The sequence below is a fragment of the Phodopus roborovskii genome, unplaced genomic scaffold (assembly GCF_943737965.1).
Source record: "Phodopus roborovskii unplaced genomic scaffold, PHOROB, whole genome shotgun sequence".
Classification (NCBI taxonomy): Eukaryota; Metazoa; Chordata; class Mammalia; order Rodentia; family Cricetidae; genus Phodopus; species Phodopus roborovskii.
The window spans coordinates 2,360,156-2,387,808 of NW_026126448.1; the positions used below are offsets into that span (position 1 = coordinate 2,360,156).

Sequence of the window (27,653 nt, forward strand, 5' to 3'; positions counted from 1 at the left end):
GCTTACTGAACATTCGGATCTCCCATTGGTGTCTGTCTTTCTGTCTGTCTGTCTGTCTGTCTTTCTCTTCCTTCCTTCCTTTCTTTTTGTTACTGAAAATAGCTTTTCTTTTCCCCATACAAAATATATTCTGATTGCAGCTTCCCTTCCTCCAACTCCTCCCCAACTAGGATTTTTTCTTTTAAAGATGTATTTATTTATTATGTATACTGTGTTCTGTCTCCATGCAGGCCAGAAGAGGACACCAGATCTCATTATATGTGGTTGTGAGCTATCATGTGGTTGCTGGGAACTGAACTCAGGACCTCTGAAGACCAGTAATCTAATCACAGCTGTTCAATTTCCTTTCTAGATCTGTAGCCTTGGAGAGCCAGAATTCACTTCCTTTAATCCCAAAATCCACAAAGTACTTCACAGGTAAATCATTCTGATGGATTAGGAGGAGGGGGAGGAGGGGGAGGAGGGAGAGGAGGAAATGATGATGATGACGACTGGCGAATAGCACTATAAGCCATGTGCAGTTTTTCTTTGGGAATATACAATCAAGAAAAAGACACAAGTATTAAATTTAACCTTCCTTTTAAAAAAGAAAACGAACAATAAGTTCATGAACACGGAAGATAATGAATGATATAAAAATGGTAACAGAAAGAAAAAAAAAACTTGGCAAAATGCAGCCAATAAACAGATCAAAGGGGGGGGGACCAATGTTCAGAAAACTATTGGTTACTATGCCTTAAGCACAAAATGTAAGCTGCATCTAATAATTACCTTGGTAACCAAGAGTCAAATAATATAAAGAAAGCACAACTAAACAATAACCATAACAAAACCACTAAAATTGTTTCTGTTTTTACATTTATACAGGAAACAGTTTAATTCTTAAGTTTTTTTTTTTTTTTTGTGTGTGTGTGTGTGTGTGTGTGTGTGTGTGTGTGTGTGTGTGTGTGTGTGTGTGTTTTTAAAATGGAGCCAGATGGTGGTTGCTGGTGCACGCCTTTGATCCCAGCACTCAAGAGACAGAGGCAGGTAGATCTCTGTGAGTTTGAGGCCAGCCTGGTCTACAGAGTGAGTTCCAGGACAGACAGGACCATTTCACAGAGAAGTCCTGTTTCAAAATAACAAAAACAAAACAGGCCAAAATCATGGAAACATGAGTTTGCCGGCCATTATAGAATTGTTAGCACTAACAGATGTTTATCTCACTGACATGAATGATACTGAACTGCACATTTTAGAAGTCAGTTTAGTCACACATTGTAAGCTGTGTTTTTAAATTTATACACTCCCACACTCTATCTCTTAATAAAATCAAACAGAGGTGGGGGTGAGGTGAAACTATGTTACTCCTCGAGTAGGACTGAGGAAAAGGGGGACCAAGACAGACTCTCACAGGCTTTGCTTGACATATTTAATTTTTCTAAGTATTTCTTTTTAAAAAACATCAAGGCTTCATGGGGAAATATTCAGAAATCACAAGTTATACATATTTTAAAAATATGCAGAGTCACCAGTTTAATTCTTTTAAGGTTATCTATGAAACCCTAAAATATAAAAAATAAAAGATAAAAAAAAAAAAAGTTGGCATTGCTGAAACTATCCATACCCCATTCCAAGCAAAATGAATCGCAACCAAATTTGTAACATCATCTAAAGGTACAGCACCAGGCAGCAAAAAGTCCTGAAAGCAGAGACTGTTGGCATAATGGGAAAAAATGAGCCCCTTAACAAAACACAAAGCAAGACACGAAGGGATTGATTCCATACCCTTCCTGCCAGCACACTCATGACTCAACTTCTAAGAAAGCAAACTCGAGGTGTTTGCAAATGGTTTTGTTCAGAGACAACTGAGTTAGCCGGGCTACTTGAAGGCTTTTAATTTTATTCTGTTATTTATTATTCTTGGGTGGGAGTATGCTATAGAACACATGTCGATGCTATCCCTCCTTCCACCTTTCTGTGGGTTCCAGGGATCTGTCAGGTTGTGAGGCCTGTGTGGCAGGGGTTTTATGTTACCCTCTAAGCCATTTCTCAGGTCATCAATCAGGTTAAGTTATCTCAGCATTTAAGTAAACTGTGAAGCAGAGGAACAAACATCTTTCCCTTCCCTAGTCTGAGACTATCAGCATTTTATTCTGTCTATTCTGAAAGACCTACCAAATGCTATCATTTTAGTACAATTCCTGGAAATATACTCTATGTGAAGTGGGAGAAAGTAAAATTAGAGTGTAAGTCCACAAGCTGAGCATTTAAGCAAGCACTGAGACTTCTCCCAACAACTTGTGATTATGTAATGTTTCTTCTCTTTTTAAAGATTTATTTATTAAATATACGTGTTCCACCTCCATGTAGGCCTGCAGGCCAGATCTCATAGATGGTTGTGAGCCACATGTGCTTACTGGGAATTGAACTCAGGACCTCTAGAAGAACAGCCAGTGCTCTTAACCTATGAGCCATCTCTCCAGTCCCTATGCAAAGTTTTCTAAACAAATCCACTATGCTCTTCTGACATGATCTGACTTCTGCACAGCAGACAACAAGCTGACAAATTAATTCACAAGAGGACTTGCATGATAAACTACTTATACCAAAAACCAACCTTTAAAAGAATAGATTCCATGCTGTCCAAGCTGTGTCCCTTAAACCATGTTTGCCAAACTATCTTTGTATGACTGATTTCTACTGCCTGTGTATGTCCGGTGGAAGGAAACACAGGCTCAGTTTGCTAAAGTTGCTCAAAGCACACACAAAATTATCCAATTTAAAAAGCTGGATGTCTACCAAGATAACCTGGATCCATTGTTCTTTACTGTATTCACCAAACTAGTGCTTGATTTGTGGCAAATGCTTAAGGAAAACATAAAATAAAAAGATGGTGAATACTGAATCCTTCACTGTGCTTTACTAAACAGTACATAAAGAACATAAAGAAGTTCCTGCAAATTCTACATCAGCATCCCTTGAAACAGTACCTCACTCCATTAGTAAGGCTATGTAGATGCTGAGGTCCAACGACGATGAGGAATTTTAATACAGGACTAAAGGCTAAGATGATCAAGCAGTGACAAATTTCATTCTCTTGTGCCAAGTCCTGTCACGAGCACATTTTTACACATACTACTCTGGGCTTTACAAATCCTATGTTACAATAATAATTTATACACTGGTATCTTCTGTGACTACACCTTGTGCTGGATACCCTGAAGATGCCAAAGTGAAGCACACATTGATCCTGAACTAAGAATTTCCATCTATTTGAGATCAATATCTGTCTAGAACAGTGATTTCTCAGCTTGTAGGCCATGACCCCTTTGGGGTCAAATGACCTTTTCAAAGGGGTGGTCCAAGACCATCAGAAAATGCAGATATTTGAATAATGGTTCATAACAGTAGAAAAATTACAGTAACAACCAAAATAACTGCGGTTGGGAGTCCCCACAAAGTGAGGGACTGTATTAAAGGGTCGAAGCATTAGGAAGGTGGAGAACCACTGGTCTAGGGGATCTGGTTTTGAACAGAGTACAGTAAGTGCAATGGGAAAGGCACCAGAAGACTCCGAGGAAATGAGGGTAAGAGTGGTTTTAAGGGTCAGCATTGGGGAATCCAGACTCTACACAGAGGCACGAGTCTGTATTAGAGCAGTGGACTCTGATTCATCAAACGCAATGTTGGAACTCTTCTTTCATGATGACTATTCAGGGCTGAGCAAGCCAACAAAAGATTCTGTGGGACTCCAGGAATTAGAACAGCGAGGAAGCTTTATTCCTCTGAGCCTGAAGGAAGAGCAAGGACTGTACACAATAGCTACAGGACAAGTGGCTGCAAAGCAGAGAAGTGCTGGGAGCAGTAACCTCTCAAAGTTCATTTCCCTCCTTCAGTCTTCGGTCACAGCCTCCCATGGGCTAAATAAAGCCACACAAAAGCCCAAGAACACAGATCCTGTAACACTGGTTGTAAAGCCTCCTGAGGTACACAAAGAGAAGAACAGAGGATGATTCTGGAAGAAGGGAGATACAGATACAGACTGAGAAATCATCTCTTGAGTATTTTTCAGATCTAGATTCTGACTTCAAAGGAAACCAAAATTAGTGGCTGAATCAGGAGAAGCCCTAGAGTTTGAGAGGCAAGGTGAGCAATGGATAGAGATTGTGCCAAGGACACCAGACTATATCCTGGACTTAGGCTCAATCCGTAGTTATTCCAGACCTGGAAAATCACTTGGTGGGTGGTCGGGGAGAATGAAGATCGATTAGATTTTAACTTTCCTTCCTATTCTAAAATTTCCTAAATGGAGGAAACAGCAAATAAAATCAAGCATTAATCAATATTAAGAATCTAAAATTCACTGGGCATTGGTGGTGCACACCTTTAATCCCAGCACTGTGGAGGCAGAGGCAGGAGGAGTTCTAGGCCAGCCTGGTCTACAGAGTTCCAGGATAGCCAGGGCTACACAGAGAAACCCTGTCTCCAAAAAAAAAAATTTTTTTTTTAAGGAAGGAAGACTAAAATTTCACTCTTTCCTAAGTTCCCTTGACTGCTCTAGCCAATGGTATGCTTCTTCCCATGATACTGTACACCCAACCCAATCTGTGTTAGTAGTGCTATTGGTATTGTTTCAACTACATCAGAAGTCAGATGGAAGCCACATACAAGTCTTATAGACATAAAGAATCTGCCCACCATCGCAACACTGTTTCTAAACATTTTCTCCAATTCCCTGTAATACTTGTAACCATGTGGTGATACATTATTTATGAGTTATTAAAGCTTGCCTGAGGATTCAGAAAGCAAAGTCAGCCATAAGCCATTGAAGCCAGACACACACCTTTAATCCCAGCATCCAGAAGCTAGGAGGTGGTGGTACACACTTTTAATTCTAGGACTCAGGATTAAGAGTAGATGGATCTCTGTGAGTCCAAGACTACCTAGATCTACAAAAAGTTGATCCAGTCCTAAAGAGAAACAGCTCACACAAGGATGATCTCAGCGCCTGGAATCTCACACCCACCTTTAATTCCAGCGTAAGGGAGCAAGGTCTCAGTATCTAGCATTCATTCTCCAGCCACGTTGAGAATAAGACTACCCCAGCCCTGTTATAGTAAGAGCTCTCTGGTAGCTTGGCTCCTTTGCTTCTCTGATCTTCAGGTCGAACCCCAATACCTGTTTCTGGGACTTTTATTTATTCATGCAACATAACCAGTTCAGCCTAGTGACCTAAGAAACATTTTAATTCACAGGAGAAGAAGATGTAGTTCCAAAACAACCGAGTAAAAGGTTTGCATGTTTAGGATATTATAATGGTTCATATTTGGATCACTTATGTCAGGGCCAAAGGAAATTCCATTTGCCCAAATTCTGTTGGTTAGATGAAAGCCAGCAGTCCACAAGAATTTGTGAAGCTAGCTCCCCTCTATCAAAGGACTCATTTCCCTTACACTGGCAGAAGGGACAAACGCTGTCTGTGGTACCTATTACCATACCAAAACACAAGCAAGCCTCAGATTCTCTCGGTATCACAAGTAACTCTTATACATACGAGGGCCCATGCTAACTAACATCCTATATTTTTACACACACACACACACACACACACACACACACACACACACACGCACGCATGCGCGCGTGCGCACGTCCTAAACTTCCTCTTGCTCAGGAGCTTCCCTCCCTCAGCTTCATTCTCCTTATAACCCTGCTATGTTAGCTATGCACTCTCTTGGTCCTTTCTCTGCCTTCATCTCTCACTCTCCTCTGCACCCCCTTCTGCTCCTGCTCCTCTCATAGCAAGGTTCCTTCTCTCCCCCATATATACAATAACCATAGCATGAATGGTCACGTCATTCGTTTACACAGCCTACCCATTTGCTAAACGCCTACCATGTTCTACTGGAGTTCAGAAAGCCCAACCCAAGTATGGCACTTGTGAATGATGCTACATCTTGAAGGACCCTGAAAGGGCTTAGAAGTAGTCTCTGAACTTTTCATGGTCCCCTTTTCTCCCAAAACAGTTGCAGAAACTAGAATTCCTTTCCCAATGGCTAGTCTTAAGAACCAGAACCCTTCTGAGCAGTAGTGACTCACACCTTTAATCATGTGGAACATGCCTTTAATCCCAGCACGTAGGAGGCAGAGGCAGGCAGATCTCTGTGAGTTGGGTCAGCCTGGTCTATAGAGTGAGTTCCAGGACAGAGAAACCCTATCTTGGTGGGAGGGGGGACATTTTCTCTTGCTCACCTGTTTTGTTTATAGGGTATCATCTGTGACCCTATGAGACATAAGAGCCCAGCCTACACAGCCAGACTCCCCATTAGTGACAAAGATGAATGTGTACAAACCTTTGATTTCTAGCAAATTACAGCCTAACAAGAATCATACATGTCAGCAAACAATTTACAATTTGGAAAAAGCTGTAAGAGACATGAACAAATTCTGTAATGACACACAAAGTAACTCACTATCTTCCTTCAGACTGCAAGGAATGGGAACTAGATGCTATGCACTAGGGGCCAAGCCAGAGCTTAACCACCTGAAATGTGGTGGTAACCTAAGCAAGAGAGAAAGACGGTATGAAAACAAAGAACTCAGGTGCTAGACATGTTCTGATGACAAAATGCTTAAAGGGAATGCCCTGAGTAAAGCACCTACCACTGGTTTCAGATGGCTGTGAGAAGAATTAGCCCTGACTGTGGAAGGCCTTGAAAGCATGCCAGGAACTTGGAAAGGCACCCAAAACAGAAGCATGGCAGTGACTCAATGTGTTTTTGAGTAAAGAGGATGGGTGTGGCTTGCCTCTCACACACTAGGTCAGATTTCCCAAAAGTCCAGCTGAGAGATGATGAAGGACTCATAGCACTATCATAAAAAAAAAAAAAAAAAAAAGTCAAACCCAAGAGGTATTACTGAAGCTGACAGAACTTTAGACATGGAGAGTAAGGTAGATGGTAAACCAAGTTAAAATACTTAAAGATGAAGACTAGCTTCAGAATAGCAGTCACTGTTTACATCTTTAATGGGAAAAAATTCAAAACATAATTTTTTGCTGTGTACATTATAATAATCATAAAAACTTTTCCTTGTAGTGTAAGAATTACTACAAACATCAGTTACTTCTCCACAGCACAGCATTTAGTGACAGAACTTGACACATCCCAGAGGCCATCCTGGAATACTTTAGAATAAACCCATGACTATGGGTTGCTCTATTATCATCATTACCTTTCTAAATCAGGAGTGTAAAACATGGGTGTGGTGGTGCACAAGTGTAACCCTGCAGGAAGGTCAAGAGTTCAAGTACCAAGACCTGTTTCAAAAAAGTGCAAACCACACAACTGGCTTTCCAATAAGCAGGACATGGTGAGATCACAGCAAACAAACAAATCTACACTGGACTAAACTCCCTGCTGATCTTCAACTTGACTGTGCCCACAATATTTTTTCAGCCTCTTATTTACCAAATGAGACTTCAAGTATAATGTCATCCCTGTTCACACCAAACTCAGGACACTCAGAAAACACCCAAGTTTTTTTTAAAAAAAAAATTGCTTCTTGTTTAAATTCTCAAACTAAAATTCCATTTTTAGTGTTGTATGCCTGCCCTGGAGTAAGGAAAACCATCTGGCTTTTATTTAAGTAATCTCTTGTAGAGATGCACCAAAAATAAAAGCTTAAAAAAAAAATCCCAAGTAAAAGTGAAGGACAAGAAACGTCAGTACGGATTACTAAAGGCCTCTAGTGCTTGTTCCAACACAGGCAGTGTTCTAACAGATGACTTATGAGTAACTTCATCAGCGTTCCCGTTTTTGAAGTCGCTGGGAAGGCTTTTAAGCTGCAACTACCTCTTTAAGACCCTTCCCAACTTCCCCAATGAGAAACCTATAATCATTATTTGGCTTTAAAAACAGCTAAAAAGGAAAACAATTTAATCACGCAAAACCAAGCCTTCTATTAGAAAATGTCTTGTTCAACCTAACTCTCAATCGTTCATGATTGAGGAAAAACAAAAACGTTTAAGTATAGCAGGAATGCCAGCTGGGGCCTTTCAGCTGTATTAATCACAGGCAGCTTTCCACACCTGAGCTAAGACTGACAATCTAAAACCTTTCCTACAGTTGTTCCGTGAACCCCCATAAAACTATCTTGAAGTTTCCAAAATATGTGCAGCAGCTACTTAAAAACAAAACCACCTCCTTCCTCACCCACCCATAAACAGCAGCATCCATGACTGACACACAAATGCAAGATCAAGCGCCAGCGCCAGCACAACGCCAAAACATCCCAAATTCTACTTGGCCTGCAAGTGAAGGTTCTACTAACAGACGCAGGGTCAGAGTTGAGTTTTCGCGTTTGGAGCTCAACTGTGACTGGTCATTGTGAGACAACCTTCGAAAGAAGAACCGAGTTCCATAGAGATATCTCCTAAGCAGGACAGCGGGTCCCTCCGAGGGGGGGTTTGGGGGCGTGGGTTGAGGGAAGGCGGCCCCTCGCCCGGGGGTCCTGAAGGGTCTACTCACTCCGCAAGCCGCCAGCAGGAGAGCCATTCGCCGCTGCCGGCCGCCGTCCCAGGGGAGGGGAGGGCCTCGGTCCCCGCCCCGGATGCCCCTCAGCGGCCGGCTCCCCAGCCCAGAGCAGCCGGAGGACGCCCTCCCCCGCCCTCCCCCTGCGCCGCGGCCCAGGCGCCGCCCCGATTGGCTGGCCCGGGCAAAGAGGCCCCTGGCGATTGGCCACGGGTCACCTGCATGGGGGGGTGAGTGGCTAGCGATTGGCGGTTGGCCCGTTAGGCGTCAAGGCCAAAGGAGCCCCGCAGCTCAGGACTCCCCCCACCCACTATCCTCTCCCCCGAGAGATGGGGAAAGGCCGGGAAAGTCGCTTCATCTGCTAATTCGCCACCACCGTATTTTGGCAGCTCCTGAGCTCAGAAGTTTCATCTTGATTACTGATTTTGCCTCCAAAAAGTTGTTCCTGTCGCTCGAGGAAGGCGGGAGAGGAGGAAACACTACAGCCTACCAGTAAACAAGAGCCTGGGTGTCTGTTTTATTTGTTAGTGGAGCGTCCGTGGGCTTGCTGTTTTGACAGCACCGTAAGGAGTGTAGGTGGCTTGTGAAGAACTTCAAGAATCCAAATGCTGTAACTGTGAAGTTCAGGCTTGGTGCACCTGGGCAGAGGCCCAAAATGCAGGGAGTCACAGACACAGTGATTGGCTTATAGATCTGGAGAGCAATCTCCTTTTCTAACTTTTCCTTGGTATCTCGATACTTCTAAGGCTGTACGAAACATCCAAGCATTTGTGGCGAACAGAATTGAGGAATACTAGGGCCACTCCAACTTCACTGCTGCACGAATTGGTATTTTTAGTTGATGTAAATTGTTTCCAAGTTCATTCTGCTTCCCCTTTTATAAGCACAGAATTAGTTCTCCCATGATCTCAGTAAATGAAACCACTATCATCCACTCTAAAATGCAAACCAAAAATGTATCATTCCTTGAGACCTGCCTCTCCTAGTCCACACCCACCCAAATCAACCAACTTCTGTAATTCTTACCTCCTAAATGTGCTTTCAACTCCACTTCTCCTCATATCCTAAATAATGGTCCCTCTTGGATAATTTCCTTACTACAGCCTTCCTGAGTCTACCAATTCACTCTCAACCTAAGAGTTAGATAGAGTGTTATTTCCATAACATCTCACTGCCAATTAAGGAACTTGCCACCACTTTTCATGGCACAAAAGGATATACCTCAATATTTAACCCTGACCCACACCAAGTTTTACAGCCCCACCTGCATCTTTCAACTTGTACTCCCTATTTTCCAGTCTTCCACACAAAAGCCCTTTTCAAGCTTCTTATAGTTGCCAAGGACCTTCCACTTCAGGACCCCGTGACAGATGCTGTTCCTTTCACACTATCTCCTTGACAACAGCTTTGACTCTTAATTTACCTCTCACTGTCATTTCTACACAATGTCAATTCTTCTTTTCGGTCATCATTAGGCCATGATACTTTTTTTGTGGAACATAGCACAACTATAATTGTACTTTATTATTTGAGTTATTGAGTAGCTGTTTTAAGTCTTGATTCATATGTGATACAATGTGGTGATTTGGATGAGGATGGCCCCCAAAGGGTCATATGTCTGAACATATGTCTCTAGTTGGAACTATCTGGGAAGGATTTTAGAGGTGTGGTCTTGCTAGGAATGTTGCTCAGTGATTATGTAATTGCCCTGGATTTACTCCTTAATAAAATAATTTTAAAAAAAACCAACAAAAATGATCCAACCAGTCATGTTATCACATTTCTCTACTGCTGTAACCAAAAAGCAACCAGGGTGAGAAAGGTTTATTTAGTTTACAGGTTAAGGGCCCTTACTGAGGGAAACCAGGGAACTCAGCCCAGGAACTTGAAACAGAAACCAACAGAGAAGCTCCACTTACTGTTTGTGTCCAGTGCTTGCTCAGCTTGCTTCATTACAACCTGCCCAAGAGCAGGACCACCTATAGTAGGTTGCCACTCCATCAATTAGCAATCAAAAAATGCAACCTCCTCCCCCTCCCCCCAGAACACAGGCAAGCTGATGAAGGCAGTCTCTCAAAGTTCCCTTTTCCCAGATGACCAGCACACATGTAAAGACCAAGAGGAAACAAGTATATTTTCTTAAATATTAGGAGCCTATCCCAAAAGTCTGTATAATTCCAAATACTACATATAACAGCACTTAGGAATTGAACACAAGAAGATCATCATTGACAGAATAGTACGTTGGAGGCCAACCTGAGCTACATGAGACCCTGCCTCAAAAAACTCAAAACAATCGCAAGAAAACAAAACCTATGTGTTGGGTAGTGATGAATCACTAGAAGTCATCAGTGATAAAAAATGTACCATGCTAGTGGGAAATACCGATAATAGGGGGAAGCTATGCATATGTGGAAGAGGGAGATGATAAACAGGAAATCACTGAACCTCCCGGGGATTTTTTGCTTTTCAATCTAAAACTAAAATATATGGTGCTTTGTTGTATTTTAAGCCAAACCAATTTCTCTAGGCATTGACCTAGCATAGAGACCAAGTGACCGGAGCAGACAAAAGACGACTCGATTTTCACTAGTCTACACAGCCCCAATATTTTAGTCTAAGTCTTCAGAAATTTTAAACTGAAGTCAGCCAGTCAGTTTTTATGCAGGAATGTGGGCCAGATGAAGTACGTACATCACTTGACATAAGGAAGAAGCACTACCTATCTTACCATCAAAGCTGCCACGTTTCACCAAGGCAAACTGCAGTTACCACACTGTCAAATGGAAATGTTTTGTTCAGAATTAGAATTAGCAGACCTTCCACAGGCCCACGATGCCTAGACAGTGCAACACCTTGCTCACCACTGTGTCCTCAGCTTCTCGTCAAAGGGACTGGCCTAACAATTAGGTGCTTGAAAATGTCTGTTGGGGTAATGTCAAGCACTGTGTGTGTGTGGGGGGGGGGGGAAGTCAGAGGACAAGAAACCAGTTTTTCCTCTGAGTCTTTAATACCATTCCATTTTTAATGCTATATTTGATGTATACTCTTGCCCTAGTATTGCCTTTCATAGATAAGATTCTACATTGGTCACTTAGCTTTATTCTGAAAGAACTTCGAGATTTCATTTTTAAAACCTTACATTACTAAATGAAGTACAGGCATTTGCCACTGAGATGAGCTTAAATAAATCTTAGTTTACATTTCATTTGGAAGTTCCTTTTGAATGACTTTAAGAGTTTAAATCCGAGATATTTACATTTCGCTTTATACTTGCCTACAGTAAGTAATACAATAAAATAAAATTCAAATACTACCCTTTGGGGCCTGCAAGAATGTTTTCTAAAATTTAAGCCCAAATTTAAGTTAGTAAAACTGCTTTTTATTAGCCATATAGCCAGCAGGTGAGCCGCTCACAGGCTGAGGAGAGGGAGGTAAGAGGCTCAGTGGCCTTCTGGCTCTTTACAAAGAGCTTCCAAACTTGGCAACCTATAAAGGCATTAAAACAGGGACAGTGGGTCACAAAACAAAACATAAAGACCCAAATGTAGCAAGAGAATCAGTAGGGGAAGGAGTTGATGGCAGTGGGCATGAGAGCAATATGTGTATGGGAGTATCCGAGAACAAATTTAATAAAGAACAATCAAAAATTGTGGAAAAGAAAATGGGGTGGGAGAAGCTAAGAGAGAGGAAAGAGCCTACAGTTAACATGCATAACTGTAGGAAACTCAGCTTCATGGGATTTAAATGGACAGACATTTTCAGTTCTATTTCCCATCTTCAGACCACTCTAATTACAATGTGCTAATACTCACAAAGAAGCAGTGGTGACCCAGAAAAAGACGAGAATAAAGATGAAGAAAAGGTAAAGAAAGCTTTAGATGAAATAAATGACAGTTGGAATGGAAGACTATGTGCAGACACCGTAGGTTGGAGACACTGAATTACAGTCACACAGCTGAGGTTTTACAGCTACTTTAAAGATGATGAACTGAGGTTGAAGCCAGGCACACTGGTGCACGCCTTTAATCCCAGCAGAGGCAGAGGCAGGCAGATCTATGTGAGTTCGAGGCCAGCCTGATCTATAAAGGAAGTTCTAGAACAGCCAGACTTACATAGAGAAACTTTGTCTCAAATCCTGTCTCCAAAAAAAAAAAAAAAAAAAAAAAAAAAAAAAAAACCTGAGCCTTAAAAACAATTAAGTATCACACAGCCAATAAAGAGAGGCAGGCCCCAGTCTGGGTTCACCTAGATCTAAAGCATTTCTGCTTTCCTACTTCTCAAACCACCCAGGAAAGCTTGGTAGGTGCAGGGCTTCTGCGTGTGTACCATGAACATATTATCAGTAAATGGGTTTCTCTCTAATCTCATATGCTTCATTAGCTTAAGAGGGAGATGTATGAGTAAGAAGAGAGAGGATGTATGTGAAGACCACACCACTCCCAGCAAAAGCAAGTGTTCAGATGTTCACTGCCTAGATTACACAGCAGAGTGTTCTGGGGCTGCAAGAGGGGAAAGCAGCAGAGGATGAGGAAAAGATTCCCCTTTACTATTATAATAAATACAATATAGCAGTAATTCTGCTGTTATGAATCGTAATGTAAATATCTGATATGCAACCCTTGTGAAAGGGTTGTTCAACTCCAAAGGGCTTCAGAACTACTCTAGAGGGTTGAGGTTTTTTGTTTGTTTTTTCTTTTTCCTCATTTATGAATGCCTCAGGATCATTAACGGTTGTTCATTTAAAGAATGAAAAAGAAAATAAATTAAGGAATATAGATTGGGATAATATAAGAAACAGCTGCCAAGACATTTTGAAAACCTAAGCTGAGCATGACTGCACTGATACTCAGTGAAGGAAGAAAGGAAACTGATTCTGAGAAAGAAGCAGCCCAGCTCTACCAGGTCACATGGACTGAGCATCCCAAAACAAAGCTTTTACATCCCGTCCATCCCTCAGGTCAGGGACAAGAGAGGCTTAACGATGAGGGTTTGAGAAAGAAAGGGATGCTCAGCCTTAGCCCTGCTGAGGGAATTCCTAGAAGGCTGACCCCCCCCCCCCCAAGGCAGATGGAATGAAGACAGAAGAGTTATCTACAGAGAGTTTAGCTGAAGCTATGAAAATAACAGAGGCAGCAACAGAGTAAAGGAAGGAGGCCACAGACTCAAAGAAATCAGAGTTATTGATCCTTGAGAAGGGTAAGCGTATGTAAAGCAGAGAAAATATCTCAAGAACTGTTGAAGAAAAACCTCTCTATAGGAAGAAAACGGGTGGTTTTTGTTTTGTTTTGGAGGGGGCAGGGTCTGTTGATGTTTTTGAGACAGGATCTCACTATGTAATCCTAGCTGGACAGGAACTCACTATGTAGACCAGGCTGGCCTGAAACTCACAGAGATCTGCCTATCTCTGTTTCCTGAGTGTTGGGTTTAAAGATGTGTGCACCACCACATCTGGCTGAAAACAGGTTTTTACTAGATACTAACCCTAATGAAAAGATCTTACTGTGGGAAATTCAACTGGAAATCAACAAAAGGTCATTAAAAGAACTTCTGGAGCTGGAGATAAAGGTCAGTTGGTAGAGTGCTGCCTAGCAAGACAAAGTCCTGCTGCCTAAACCAGGCATGATGAATCAAAGCCTGTAATCTCAGCACTTGGAAGGTGGGGGCAGGAGGATCAACTTCTAGGTCATCCTCAGCTACACAATGAGTTCAAGCCCAGCCTGGGCTACAATCAACCTTATTTCTTTTTCTTTTTTTAAGGAAAGGGTGGGTGGGAGTGGTGTTAAATCATGATGGATACTCCATTAGAGGTAGAAAACAATTAAAACTGGGATAGGTAGAGCCACCTCACTTTAATACACTCCATTGCCTCTGAGAAGACAGCACTATCCACTCAAACAAACACTCAGCTTCGTATTTCTAAATGTCCTAGCCTCTTTATAATTACATGTGTTCTTAAAATGCCAAAGCAAAGTCTAGACCATCTCAAAAATATCTTTTTCTTCCTACTATTCCCAAATCATGTAAGCTCTCTTTTTCCCAAACTCTAATTCAGATTCTAAAACTGGATCCAAGTTGGTACCTAACTGGAAAGAGTTACCTAGTAATGGGAGTCCAATGTGCTTTAAAGATAGAGAACTCAGGAGAGAAAGGCAAGAGGATCTTCAGTTCCAGGCCAACATGGGCTGCACAGCAAGATCCTGGCACCACCGCCCACCCACCAGAAGTACTTAGGAACTTTGCAATGGTTATGGCATCCAAAAGAAGGTCCTTGGACGATAAGGGTCTGCCCTTGTGTGCTCTACCAAAGAGTTCTGAGGGGGGGAGATGGGGGGGAGAGGGAGAGGGAGAGAGAGAGCATCATTCAGGAGAATGTAGAGGCCAGAAAGTTTTAAAAAGTGTTAAGGAAAACAAGTGAGTAAGAGCACTCAATGGATTTACGTGGTTCTATAGCAGAGGCCTCTAAGGGCAGGCTGAAGACACACCAGACACCAGCATGTCAGTTTAGTCAGTGAGGAGAAATCTCTTCTGTCATATTCAACGCAATTAAATGTAAAACAACTACTTTTAGTTGGACCCCACATCTGTCCAAAGTATGCTATATTATTTACAGAACTACCTAAATTAAAAAGAAATTGACAGCAATCATGAAACGGCTGTTAAAAATCATAGCTCAGAGTAATCTATAAACCTCTTCAACTGCATATTCATTGCTTCCGTCCCTTAATAACCACGTCATTAACACTGTTTTCTAAGCCTCTGCTCGAACCCTTTTAGATGATGGGAGCTCACCATGTGGGAAGACCTGAGATGAATCTTACCAAATCAAGCAATTTCTGGGTAAGACAAAGTTTTCTACAATTCTACAAAATAAAAATAAAACAAAATCCCCTATCTGCCACACATGTAAGTTCCTAGAGACTAGGCATGAGAAGCATTTTCTCTGTGCTAGAAGAGGCATGTGCTGTGTCTGTCACTCACCCTGTTTTGTTTCCTGTTCTCAAGCTGCTAGGGCACGGATGTGGTGGAGAAATCTACTACCCTATTAACAAGGTGTTTCTCTAGTACATCTCAGTTTCAGTCTGGAACATGACCAAGAAATTTCCATTGGTGAGGACCAGATGCATGACTGAAGCTAAGGTGAAAAGCACTCTATTAATACTTTCTCTTTCCTCTTTTTTTTTTTTTTTTTTTTTTTTTTTTTTTTGTTGTTGTTTTGTTTTTTGAGGCATGGTTTCTCTGTGTAACTCTGGAGCCTGTCCTGGAACTTGCTCTACAGAATAGGCCTGCCTCTACCTCCTGAGTGCTGGGACTCAGGCCTGCACCACCACTACCCAGCTATTGTTATTTTGTTTTTGTTTTTAAAGACAGGATCTCAGACTATAGCCCAGGGTGGCCTTAAACTCTCAGTGACCCTTCTGCTGTCATTACTCTGCCACTCTGCTATTCAGCCTGACTATGGACCTAGACTTCCTGCAATATGAGGTGAAAATTGCTGCAACCATCTCACTACCACAAGAGGAAGCCACTGAAAAGTAAGTCCTAATCAGAGTAAGCAGAATCTAGAACGGAGAGGGACTCTAGTTCAAACCAGACCTCAGCTAGACTGTTTTTCTTGACCCATTTTGGGCTGAGTTTTCTTTCATTTGTATTCTAAATAGTACTATCCAGGTGTATGTGATAATGACCAAATTCTATTAACAAGAAAATGAAGTAAACTTCTCAGGACCTAGCAATTATTATGCCTAACTTTATAATTTGGTTCTATCAATAGCCCAATATTGATACAAAATACTTAAAAATTAATCTGATACATTTTAACATATCATTTCACATTCAAATTGCTTTATGGTAACTTCATTTCTGATAAAAAAAAAAAAAAAAACTGTATTTTGCCCTATAGAAAGCAGAAAAAAATAAATGATCGTGACTTTTCTATGTAACACTAAAAACCAATAATCAACTCAGAGTTCTCATTGTATTATGTCAGTTGTTTAAAAAAAGAAAAGAAAGAAACCCTTCTCCCCCAAAAGAAAGCCATACACAAACTATCCACACTATGTAAAGCCTCTTACTTGAAGCTGAAGAGTATGTCGAAGAATGGTTTCTTCTAAGGCATGGATCCACTTCTCTCGTTCATCTGCATCTCGAGCTAGAACAAAAGATTAGAGTTCACTGTGCCATTTCCTTAACAGGGTCATCTTAAGGAAGTATCTGATTCCTTAAATAGATCCAATATCTAGGAAGAATTACAAACTACTTACAATAATTTTAACGAAAGGAATGATTATGTTTAATAATAGGAAGATTACTTTTGTCACAGACCAACGTTCCCATGGAGATCAAGCAAAAAAGCTGGCCCGATTATTTTTTAATAGCTGCATTAACAGATGAATCAGTTTTAAAAGCTGGCACATACACACAGTTGAGTACCAGTCAGTCATCAACAGAAATGAGGACTGTTGTTTGTGGCAACACAGATGGGACAAGCGAAATAAGCCAGGCACAGACACACAAGCACCATGTGATCTCACTTGTATGATCCTCAAACAGTGGAACTCACAGAGGTCGATAGCAGATTGCAGGTTACGAGAGGGTGAATAGAGTGGAGAGAAGGGAGGATGGGGAGAAGGTAGACTGGTGGGTACTAAGTTGCATTCTAGAAGCAAGCAGCTCTGGTAAGCTGTTGTACTGTTGGGTGACTGTCAATGCCTGATATGGGATGTCCTTCTGTATGCTGTAAATATGCATTGCTTTTATTGGGTGATGAATAAAGCTGTTTTGGACAATGGCCAGGCAAAATATAGCTAGGCCACATGTAGCCACCGAAAGGTAACATGCTGGAGCATTACCTGTAAACCACAGCCTTGTGGCAATCAATACATAGATTAATGGAAATGGGTTAATCTATAAGAGAGAGGTAGCCAGTAATAAGCCTGAGCTACCAGCCAAACAATTGTAATTGATATTAAGCCTCCGAATATTACTTCATAAGCCACTTCGGGGACCTGACAGCAGGAGAGAAACCAGTCCAATAGGACTGAGCGAGACAGAGGGAAACTTCCAACTACAAATGCCAATAACTAAAAGAAAATATTTTGAAAGTTTTTACCATCAAGATGTGATTGATTAATGTTTGCAGCAATAGGTACACTTAGCTTGACTTAAAATAACACAATGTATATGCACCAAGGCATAACATTAGCCCATATGCAAGATCTTGTTTTTATGTATCAGTTAAGGAATAATTTTAACTTAGATAAATTAAAAAAAGAAGAAAAAATCAAGTCAAAGCTACCACAAACCAAGTAGAAGGCAAACATCTGGAAGAGAAATCTGACATTTAGGGATGCTATTTGCCTGGCAGTATTATAAATTCCTAAGGAGTTGTATACTGGATGACGCACTTAAAATTTGTCAGTATGTGTGCCAAGGGTATTTGGAAACACTATTTTCTGGCAAATTAAGATCAAACTTGAAAGTATTTTTAAGAGAAAAGTTGAAGATAGGACCCACTAGCAAAGCAGTTCTCAACCCGTGGGTTGTAACTCCTCTGAGAGACTAATGGCCCTTTCACAGGGGCCACCTAATACCATCAGAAAACAGATATTTACATTACAATTCATAACAGTAGCAAAATTACAGTTGAGAAGCAGCAATGAAAATAACTTATGGTTCGGAGTCACTACACCTTGAGGAATTGTATTAAAGGGCTCCAGCATTAGGAAGGTTGAGAACCACTATACTAACAAAATGTCTTGATTGGATCCCAAAATGGCTTCACTTTGGAACTAAGGATAAATCAGAATTAAACCAACTGCCTGGTCATCTGTGTGGTCCAGGAAGATACTGATATCTGAAATAGACTAAAGAGTCCCCATAGCATTAGTGATTCTGGCATCTGGCTACCAAAGCTGGTGAAAATCTCCTCTACAGGATGGCAACCTCATCTTGGTCACTGACTTTATCTATCTATCTATCTATCTATCTATCTATCTATCTATCTATCTTCCTTCTTCCTTTCATTCACCCTTTCCTTCTTCCCTTCTTTCTTTCCTCCCTTCCTTCTATTGTTGTTCTAGTGTTTTGTTTTGTTTTTTTGTTTTGTTTTGTTTTGTTTTTTTGTTTTTTTGAGACAGGGTTTTCCTCTGTAACTCTGAGTATCCTGGAATTCCCTCTATAGTAGACCAGATTGGTCTCCAACTCAGAGATCTGCCTGCCTCTGCCTCCCATGTGATGGGATTAAAGGTGTGTGGCATCACTGACTTGTATTTCTATAAACAATTTTCAAATATAGTCCAGCATACAAGCAAATATAATCAAATACACATAAACGGAGGTGCTGCTGTAGATGCAACCAAATATAACCAAAACCAAGACCAACAGCAACTCCAGATTATTCTATAAGTAACAAGGTGGTATTTTTAATTTTTTAAAGTTTATTATTATTGTGTGGGTACGCATGTAGGTCAGAGGACAATTTTGGAGGGTCAGTTCTCTCTACCTTTCCCTATGTTCAAGTCATGCTGAACCATTGATTTTGAGCCTCATTTTATTTTTAAAATAACCAAATATAAAATTCTCAAATTGAAATACATTTTTAGTATCTATAATAATAAAAATTAAGAGCTCGATGGATGAGTTTAACAGATTAAGTACAGTTAACAGACAACTAGAGAGCTGGAAGAGATTATAAGGAGAAACAGCAGCAGCAGCAGCAGCAGCAGCAGCAGCAGCACCAACAGCATCAGCAGCCAGTCAAAGGTATGAAGTACCCATAGTGGGCTGGAGAATCAGAAGTGAAGAGCACTTGCTGCTCTTCCAAAGGACCCAAGCTCTGTTCCCAGTGTCCACACTGGGCAACTCATAACCTCCTGGAACTCCAGGACTATCTGACATACTCTTCTGGCTTCTGTGGGCACCTGCGCACACGTGGCATACACACACATGCACGCACACACGCGCACGCACGCACACACACACATACACACGTGTAAGTAAACAAATTTGCAAGTACAGATAAAAAAAAAAGGTAAGAAAAATTAATATGCCCATGACTGGAATACCAGGGAGATAAAGAATAGTTGAGAAACCCCACTGCCCCCTGAGGAAAGAGAGAAAAACAAGAATAAATATAAGGACATGAGAAAGGAAGAGCCCATCATTCCCCTGGATCTTGTGTACTTACAAAGTACACCTGCAAAGGATAGGATACTCCTTTTGCTAAGTAAAATTTCATGAACAAGATTATGAAACATGTTTACAGTCAAAACACACGTCATGAGTTTTCTGAGAAAATCTTACTACAATTATGAATCATGCCAACACTCAAGATGTCCTAACGCGTATGACCTATGTGTCATAAGAGTCCCTGACCTTTCTCCTACACTTTTATATAATCAGCACACTTTATCTGTAAACACCTACAATACACCTCATAAGTCACTTTAAACGCTTTCATTTACCATTACATAGCAATACACCAAAACAGTTTAATCTTTTAAACACAGCTACAGTTCAAAACCCACAAAAGGCACACACCTGTGCTCCTAAGAAATTTCAGTTAACCTCTCTCAAGAAGTCTGCACTTCCTGGTAAGTGTACAGTATCCCCACCAAACACACACACACACACACACACACACACACACACACACACAAGCAGGCTGCCTATTTGTAATAAACCCCAGCCTTGCTTCATACTGACTTCCTGAAAGCCTTTGGTGAAACTTGAATCAGGATCGTGACTTCACTAGAACAGAGGTTCTTAAAGCCCTGCTCAGGAGTCACAGCTGATGAAGTGCACTGCTCACTGCTAGTGATGCTACCTAGCTGGTGGGAAGTTTCCAAAACCAATAAAAGACACTAAGCCACAGATTTCAGAAGCCCTCGAAATCCCAGGCAGGTCATTCGCTATAGAATCAAATATTTCAACAAATACTGAAGGCACTTTCATACCCTAGAGTAAAGTGGCTGGATAAACCATACAGAACTATGTAGGCGTGTGTGTGTCAGGAATGATTTCTTTAGAGAGATTTCCAAACAGACTAGTAAATTAAAAAGCCAAGGTTTTAAATTAAAGACTTCGATTCATTTTGAACTGATTTTTTTGGTGCAGGTTGGAAGATGTGGATCTAGTTTCGTTCTTCTACAACACCATTTATTGAACAGGCTATCATTTTTTCAGTGTATGTTTTTGACTCTTGTCCAAAATTGGGTAGCCATGGTGGCTGATGAGGGGCTCATCAAGAAAAAGCACTTGTCATGCCTGACAACCTGGAAACCAAATTCTGATTCTCTGCAAGAGCAGTTTTATGCCCTTAACCTCAGAGAGCCACCCCTCTGGGGTGGTTATTTTGTCACAAGGTTTATTAATGAAATGGGTTTATTGATATCGTGGGATTTTGTATTGTTTGAGAGATTTTTTGTTTTGTTTTGCTTTTTTCAGATAGTTTACCCCTAGAACTCAACTATGTTGCCCAGGTTGGCCTAAAGCTTCAAGCCTTGAGTTTATAGTAGTATATAATTATGCCTGGCTCTTACTGATACTGTGAGTAAATATATATAAAATCGGTTTTAATTTCTAAACTTGAAAATGTTAATATACACATGTGAATACAAGTTTTCTGAAGTCATATAATTTTAGAAGACATACAAGGATACTCAGATTAAGAACTCTGAGAACTGCTAGCATGTATGTAATATCCTACTGGATTACTTATTACTCCCTCCACTGAATTCTAAGTACCCAGAAAGCAGAATTTGGTCAATCTAATTTGTTGCTCTATTGCAAGTACCTAGCAAACCATCTTACTCATCACATGAGGGAGGGAGGGAAAGAGGGAGATAAAAGGGAGGGAGGGAGGGAGGGACAGACTGAAGGGCAGACGGATGGATACTAAACACAACCATTCCACTTAGATAATTTGGTGGCTCAAAGTGCAACTGACATTGAATAGTCAAAAATGTTTTGTTCTGTTTCAGTGGTCAATCCAGGTCTTCAGAATAGCATGTTGTGCCAAAGCTCACCCACTGAGCCAGACCCCCAGGAGAAGCTATTTTTAAAAGGCAGTAAGGTGATATAGAAAGAGAATGTTCACATGACCAAATCTAAGCCAATGTTTTGATAGCCAGAAATTTTCAGAATTGTGGTTTTAATAAGCTGCTTATTATAGAAGTTAGAGACGAGAGCAGATGACAAGATATGTGTATTTTATACCCTGTATACCTTTCAATCAAAGCAAGTAGAATGCTCCAGGCTTATGACCTCATCTCACCCCTACTTCCCTAGGTCAGATATGGTTTGGAATAGAATCTGGTGCACATTTTCTTAATTCTCTAACACTACCATTTTCTTAGCAACTAACCAGTATTCACAATTATAGAACAAATGATCATTTGCATTCTAGTGTAATGCTTTTTCTTAATGAAGCCTCCTGATCAGCCTTGTCTTTGTTTTATGTTTGTTTTTCCCTGATGCTGTGATGAAATGCTTTCATAAAAAGAACTTAAGGGAGGAAGGTTTTATTTTAGCTCAGAGTGCAAGACACAGCAGGGAAATCAGGGCAACAGGAGCTCAAAGCAGCGCATCACATTTGTTCACAAGCAAAAAGCAATGAAGTATATTGCAGCTCAGTTCTCTTCCTCTATTTTATCCAGTCCAAGACCCTGAGCCCAGGGAATGGTTCTGCCCACATTTAAGATAGGTCTTTCCACATCGATGAATATAATCAAGATAACCCCTCTTCACACGCAAGCCTAGGGGTCCAGGGCTCTCTTCTACAGTCTGTCAAATTGACAATTAACACTAACCATCACAAGTCTTTACAGAAGACTGTCCCCTAACCCAGCATCCTCTATTCCCACTACCTTGCCCTACTGTTTCCCTAGTGTTCTTATGCCTTTAACATACATGCTAGTTCATGGTTGTTACTTATTGTCCAACTCTCCTGTCATTGGAATATTAAGTTCCACAAAAGCAGGGGTCTGGGGGGGGGGAGTGTACACCTTTAATCCCAGCACGAGGGAGGCAGAGACAGGCAGATCTCTGTGAGTTCGAAGCCAGCCAGCGTGATCTACAGAACTACACAGAGAAACCCTGTCTCAAAACAAACAAACAAACAAACAAACAAACAAACCAGAAGTCAGTCAGTCTTTTACTTCTTGTCATATCCCAACCAGTTAGAATCTCATCAGGGAAACAACTGTTCAACAAAACAATTGATGAGTGAAAACTGATGACCCACTAATAATATTACTGAGTGTAGTGCTCCACTTGGTTTATAATCAAAAGTTTAGTTAGGGATTCATTCATTCTCTCTCTCTCTCTCTCTCTCCCTCCCTCCCTCCCTCCCTCCCTCCCTCCCTCCCTCCCTCCCTCCATCCCTCCCTCTCTCTCTCTCTGGTTTTTTGAGGCAAGATCTTACTATGTGGCTCTGGATATCCTGGAACTCACTCTGTAGACCAGACTGGCCTCACAGAGCTCCATCTGCCTCTGCCTCCTTAGAGGCCTTCTTAGAGTTCCTAAGAAATTATTTTTGCTTGATTTTATTAAATATTACATAACTGGCTTCTTCAAAGATTTATTAATATTACAGCTGAAGTCTCTAAACTGTCAAAATGCATGCAAATATTTGCAAATGTGTCTCTCCTCCACAACTTCTGTTTTGATTATCTGAAGCAATATTGTGAGCTTGCAGGACAGAGTTAGCATTGTATTAGACAACTGTGTGTTCATTCATTCAAAGACAATGAAAACCCTGAGTTCTTTTCAATTCATTCACCAATCACATTCTTGTCAAATTATTTCTACTCAATGAAAATTCTTGACAAATTAATGTGCAAATATATACTAACACTTTCAGCTCCTACAGGGGCTTTCTATACTTCATTAATTTCAGGTTTTAGTGAAGAAGTTCAAGTATCAATCAGTCACTACTCCTTAACTTTAAAGAAGCAAGACTTTAAGTCCTTTTTTAAGACATGGGATTGTAGGACATTTTAGGAAGGCTGTGGCTTTGGAGTTCACACAGACATTAAACAGGAAAGTGCTTTGGCAGCACAGAAACCAGGAAAGAAGAGGGGGGGTTAGCGGAGCAGCAGAAAGTGTGAAGGACATGATAAAGACCTGAGCCAAGTTATAGACTTAGGAGACAGAAGGAGCATCCAATGGACAAAGTGCCACGTGAATACAAGGAGATACAGAGCAAGAGCAGGCTTCAGCTTAGCTAGCTGGGAAAATGGAGGTGCTGGCCCATGACACAATAGAGTTGGCAAACCCCAAATGCTATGATACATGCACATAATCCTAGCACTCAGGAATACTGTTAGTTCCAGGCCAGCCCAGCAAGACCTTAAACAAACGAAACACAGCAAAGAATATACAAGATGAAAAATAAGATGACTTCAAAAATTTAATTAAGGTTTGAAAAACCTTAGAAATGGGTTGTTTTCTGTTTAAAGTGTGTGTATGCATATGGGTGTGTGGTACTTACATGTGTGTAAGTATGTGTATATATGAGATGTATGTTGGGGCCTGTGCATTTGTGGGGGATGCATTTGTATGTATGCATGAATATGTGTTTGTATATGTGTGAAATACGGCATCTTCCTCAATCACTCTCTACCTATTTTTTCAGACAAGGTCTCTCATTGACCTGGAGCTCAATACTCAGCTTTTTTCTAGGGTTCTGGAAATCAAACTCAGTTCCTCATGCTTGTATGGAAGCACTTTACTCACTGAGCACTCTCTCCAGCCCCATAAGTTCTAAGCTAATGGTACCCACCTGTAATCCCAGCCTTCTGAAAGTGAGGCAGGAGGATTTCTGTGAATTCAAGGTCAGCTTGGGATACAAGTACCAAGCAATCCAAAGTCATATAGTAATTCTTATCTTTAAGAAAATAATAAAAGTTTTACTGGATTTATGAACAACAAGTATTTGAACACATGTTATTAGAAAAAAAAATTCCCTCTGAGGGAAAAAAAAAAAAAAAAAAAAAAAAAAAAAAAAAAAAAAAAAAAAGAGAGAGAGAGAGAGAGAATATATCTTTAATGCATTCTGGGGTCAAGAAGGGAGAGTAGGGTGGAGGAAGGTAATTTTAAGAGCCCAAAGCCAAGTGTCAGCCCACAGGGGAAATACAGAACGTGTCAGAAAGAAAGGAAAGTGTTACAGGGAACTAAAAGGGAAAATCAATGCCTGTCGTTACATAAACATATATGAAAGAGCAGAGTGTAGTGGCTCATGCCTATAAACCCAGCATTTAGAAAGAGCAGGGTATGGTGGCTTGTGCCTATAAGCCCAGCACTTGGAAAAAGCAGGGTGTGGTGGCTCATGCCTATAAGCCTAACACTTGGAAAGCTGAGTCAGAGTTCCAGGTCAGCCAGGCTATAGAGTAAGATATGCCAATAATAATAATAATAATAATAATAATAATAATAAGAAGAAGAAGAAGAAGAAGAAGAAGAAGAAGAAGAAGAAGAAGAAGTAGTAAAATTCAGGAAATAGACTAAAACAGAGCAAGCAACATATATGAAAAAGGGAATTAGCTATTAATTCCTTTGTTTTTGAAGTAAACAAGTTTAAATAGATGAGACTAAGTAATAGAATCCTACCAAGAAATTATAATCATTGATGTAGGCTTTCAAATAAAATGCTTAGAGAAAATGACATCATCCTTTACACACTGAGGGTAGAGAAGCTTTCTGCACATGAAAGAAGAAATGTGCATTTTCTTTGGAGCAGAGTAGCGGGAAGGCATTCTGCATTATCACGTATAATATTCCTTTCAAGGGTTTCACTCTGGCTCTAGTTCCTCCAAGGAATCCTGCTCAGGGCAAAGAGCGGCAAGCCACTTCCTCTCTCCTCTATATTTAGCACTAAGCTGTTAACACAATATCTTTGCCTTTCCTTCAGAAAGGATATATTTCTAGATCAAGACTGCAGTTATAATCCTGTACATTCCACAAGCTTCAGCCCTGTCCTGTAAAAGATTATCTAGACACAACAAAATGTCATGGATTCAGCACTCATTACAACATAGGATTTACATTTTTGACAAATCACTATGCTTAAACCAATGCTGAACACCTCATGTTCCACATTGAGTTTTTGTAGAAAAAGCAGGTTTCTGAATACAACAAATATGGAGAAGATAAATTGGATTGTTGCCCTCAAAAACTTTGAACGGCTCCCTCTGTCAGCATAAGAAGAGAACTCCCTCCTGACTCCCTCCCTGCTCACTAACTCCATTCACAGAACATTCCTGTGCCTGTTGAGGCCAGGCTCCTAAGCCTCCCTAACAATTGGTGGCAGATCTGCCAAGGCTTTGAGATGATTCGCTACCATCTCTTCTGATCAGTGTCCCAGTTAACCTCAGTGGGCCTAGCACAGTGCTGCATGTCTGTGCATACTGAGCACAGAAGCATACTGACAACGACCTAGCGGCTATCAGGAAACCCCGATAACAGTGCAATAGTAGAAAGCATCGGTTTGGAAAAGGAGACAGCAGCAAAACAGATACAAAGAGGCTACAGTATGATAAAAAGCAAGTCAGAGTGACCAGGAGTCACAAGAGAGTAAGGCGTGAATGAGCAGCACTGTGTAATGAGAACAGTGGATGTAAATCTAGGCCCTGCCACTTCCTGAAATTGTGACTATGAATAAAAATGCATACAAGCCTCAAGGTCTTCCCCATATGGTGAGGACAAAACTATCTACCTCATTAGGGTGGATGTAGGGGTGGATGTAGTCCCGGCAAGGATTGTCATGCCTCGCATAACATTAAGCTGACCCTTAGTGGCTGGTTCTCCACAAGTCCTTTTTTTATTTACCAGAGGTTTACTTCTGTGTATTCTAATCACCTTCTCTAGGGCTAAAAAAAATCTCCAATCATCTTCTACAAAGAAAAAAAGCAAAACAAAAGCCACTGTCACATTCCTGACCACATCCCTTACATTACCAGCATGTAAGCACTTGGATCAACAGCCTTTATATAACAAATACCTGGCTCCTCTGACATGGCATTCACCTGAAGATGGCCTCACTGTAGGTGGCAGCCCAGCTAGACAGAGCTGTCTATATTCATTGGGAAGGGTCAATTTGAGCCCTTCCCAAATGTCAGTCAAGTTGTCTTAAGGCCCTCTTAATTTAATTCTAAGAACATGTGGATTACGGATGTAGCTCAGCTGGTAGTGCACAAAGCTGTGGGGCTTGATCCCCCGCAGTGCATAAACCAGTATGGTGGCGTATATGCCAACCACACAACTAGGAAATGAAAGAGGATCTGAAGTTCAAGATCATTCTTAGACAGCAGAGGTCAGCTTGAATACATAAGAACCAACACATGCACACACGCACGCAATATAACTTTAGTTCATATGATAAACTGGTGTTACACATGGAGCATAATGGTCATGAAAATGAATGTTCATGTCCTGAATGTGTAAGAGTTAATAAAAGGGCTGAAAAGAAACCCTGGCAAAACTAGGCAATCTGGATCTTAAGAGCAAGGATTAGGGCAATCCAGGCATTATCAGAATTGCCAAGGTTTTAACTCATTTAACCCATAATATGAAAAGTTTTCTGCAGCTTTTCATATGAAAGGTTGTGTGCAACCAAGAAGTGGCTGCTGGAACGAGGGTTTGAAATTAGTTTCTTAATCTGTGAATTTCACTCTGTTCACCCCTTTTTACACTGAGAAGACAGCCCAGCTCTTATGTTACACACAAAAACAAATCAATTTTTAAGAATTAGAAGATGAGCTAGTTATCCTTTCAGTCCTACTGTCTGAAGGGGAGAAGGATCTGCTTTTTGTCACCTTCCTGACCCTAACAGCCACAGGGTAACTTGTTCTTACACATACACAGGTCTGGAGGGTCAGGAAGGTGACAAAGAGCAGATATTTCTCCCCTTCAGACAGTAGGACTGGAGGAATAATTAGCATCATCTTTACATTACTCTCCCAGATTGTCACACTGACATTTTTTTTTTAATTTTACATATCGATCCCAGTTCCCTCTCCCTCCCTTCTTTCCTCCCTCTCTTCCTCTTTCCCTCTCCCCCCCCCCTCACATGCACCCCACCACCCTCCCCTCCCATTCCCCCCTACACACTCCACATGTAGGGTGATGCCATCCAGGAGG

The 27,653-nt window shown here is 41.0% G+C and overlaps 1 protein-coding gene across 1 annotated transcript in view; it reads right to left on the bottom strand.

Annotated features, from left to right (window-relative positions):
* Osbpl9 (oxysterol binding protein like 9) overlaps positions 1–27,653 on the bottom strand; it is a 120,632-nt gene that overhangs the window by 51,297 nt on the left and 41,682 nt on the right. Inside the window, exon 4 of the mRNA XM_051188442.1 lies at positions 16,589–16,665. Within this exon, the coding sequence (XP_051044399.1) occupies positions 16,589–16,665 (77 nt within the window). The remainder of the gene's footprint in view (positions 1–16,588; positions 16,666–27,653) is intronic.